The sequence below is a fragment of the Rattus rattus genome, chromosome X (genome assembly GCF_011064425.1).
Source record: "Rattus rattus isolate New Zealand chromosome X, Rrattus_CSIRO_v1, whole genome shotgun sequence".
Classification (NCBI taxonomy): Eukaryota; Metazoa; Chordata; class Mammalia; order Rodentia; family Muridae; genus Rattus; species Rattus rattus.
In genome coordinates, this window is record NC_046172.1 from 98,610,734 (window position 1) to 98,612,511 (window position 1,778).

Consider the following 1,778-nt stretch of genomic DNA (forward strand, 5'->3'; position numbering starts at 1 on the left):
GGTAAATGAAGTACTGTGGATGGGTGGTTTGGGTCAGAGCTTATCGTAAGTACACAAAACAATTCTATTGGCTTTAATCATGTTTGGTTTCTAAGGATATAGAACATAACAGAATATGTAATCAATTCTGGCATTAGAAAGTTTCCTAGTAACAGCAGAATCATGAGAAAGTTTCCTTACAATGGCAGGTTAACCAAGTAACTTTTACCTAGGCCTTAACATTTTGCCTAGGCCATTAACATTCAATCTAGAGCTTAATAGATTACCTAGGCCTTAACATATACCACCACTACCCCCTTACTGATGACTTCAAAGTACTGCTAGCATGTACAGTATGGAGATCAAGGGATGATTGTTGAACGCTACTAAGTAAGAGCAAATTATGACATTTCAGAAATAAGAAACGAGGTCCCTGGCCTCAGTCAGGCTGCGCCCCGTGGGCGCCTTGCCTGCTGCTGGCCATGGGCAAAGCGGGCGCCGTGGGGCGCCGTCTGCCCTTCCCGGGGGCGCCAAGGCGGCGCTGGTGGCCCCAGCAGCAGCGGCAGCGGCAGCGCTGGTGGCCAGACCCCGGCGAGAGCAAGGGCAAAGGCGCAGGCCGCGCCGCCATGAGCCTAGTTGGGCTGTGGGAGAACTTGTTTGCTGGGCAGTCAAAGATCTGTGCCCTCATGAGTCCAAACAAATGCTCTGGAATTCGCTCTCCACTTCAGGAAGAGAACTCGGTTGCACATCATGAGGTCAAATTCCCGGGAAAACCATTAGCTGGAATCCTCAGGAAGGGAGAAGAGAAAAGAAACGCTGGGAATGTTATCCGAAGCACTGTGAAGTCAGATGAACAGAAGAGTAAAGGTACCAGGAGAGGTCCCCGGGCGCCTTTCCCAAACCAAAAATCTGAAGCAAAAGCACCTCCAAAAACTCCACCCCCATCACGTGATTATACCGATGTAGCAGTTGCTAAGCAAGCCCAGAAAAAGCCCCTCAACGGCAAGCAGGCCCCTAGGGAAAAGTCTCAAGGGAAGACACAGCAGAATAGAAAACTCACAGATTTCCACCCTGTGCGAAGGAGCTCCAGGAAGAGCAAAGCTGAGCTGCGGTCTGAAGAAAGGAAGAAAATAGATGGACTAATTGAGAGTGGGAAGGAAGAAGGCATGAAGGTTGATCTAATTGATGGCAAAGGCAGGGGCGTGATTGCTACCAAGCGGTTCTCCCGGGGAGACTTTGTGGTAGAATACCATGGGGACCTCATTGAAATCACCGATGCCAAGAAGCGGGAGGCTCTATATGCACAGAACCCCTCCACAGGGTGCTACATGTACTATTTTCAATATCTGAGCAAAACCTACTGCGTGGATGCCACTCAGGAAACGAATCGCCTGGGCAGACTGCTCAATCACAGTAAGTGTGGGAATTGCCAGACCAAACTCCATGACATTGATGGCATGCCTCACCTCATCCTTATTGCCTCCCGAGACATTGCGGCCGGGGAGGAGCTCCTGTACGACTATGGTGACCGAAGCAAGGCCTCCATCGAAGCTTACCCTTGGCTGAAGCACTAACCATGTGGCTTCCCTGCCTCCCTGCTTCCCTGCTACCCTGCCTCCTTCAAAGGACAAAGTGCCCTCAAAGGGAAATGAAGTTTTACACACACACACACACACACACACACACACACACACACACACACACACACACACTCTTAGCTAATTACTTCAAATGTTTCTTAAAAGTATACTAAATATTCCTTTTCATGTAGTATTTAAATGTCTGTTACAGGTTTCCAA

General features: G+C 49.1%; 1 protein-coding gene across 1 annotated transcript; it reads left to right on the forward strand.

Annotated features, from left to right (window-relative positions):
* Nucleotides 1-461: 461 nt before the first annotated feature.
* On the forward strand, nucleotides 462-1,553 carry LOC116889242 (N-lysine methyltransferase KMT5A-like). Its single transcript, XM_032890392.1, has one exon. It carries the CDS (start codon nucleotides 462-464, stop codon nucleotides 1,551-1,553), a length of 1,092 nt encoding a protein of 363 aa, XP_032746283.1.
* Nucleotides 1,554-1,778: the final 225 nt, after the last annotated feature.

Excerpts from the sequence above, each read along its gene's own strand:
- LOC116889242 (XM_032890392.1), top strand. The coding sequence starts at position 462 with ATGGGCAAAGCGGGCGCCGTGGGGCGCCGTCTGCCCTTCCCGGGGGCG.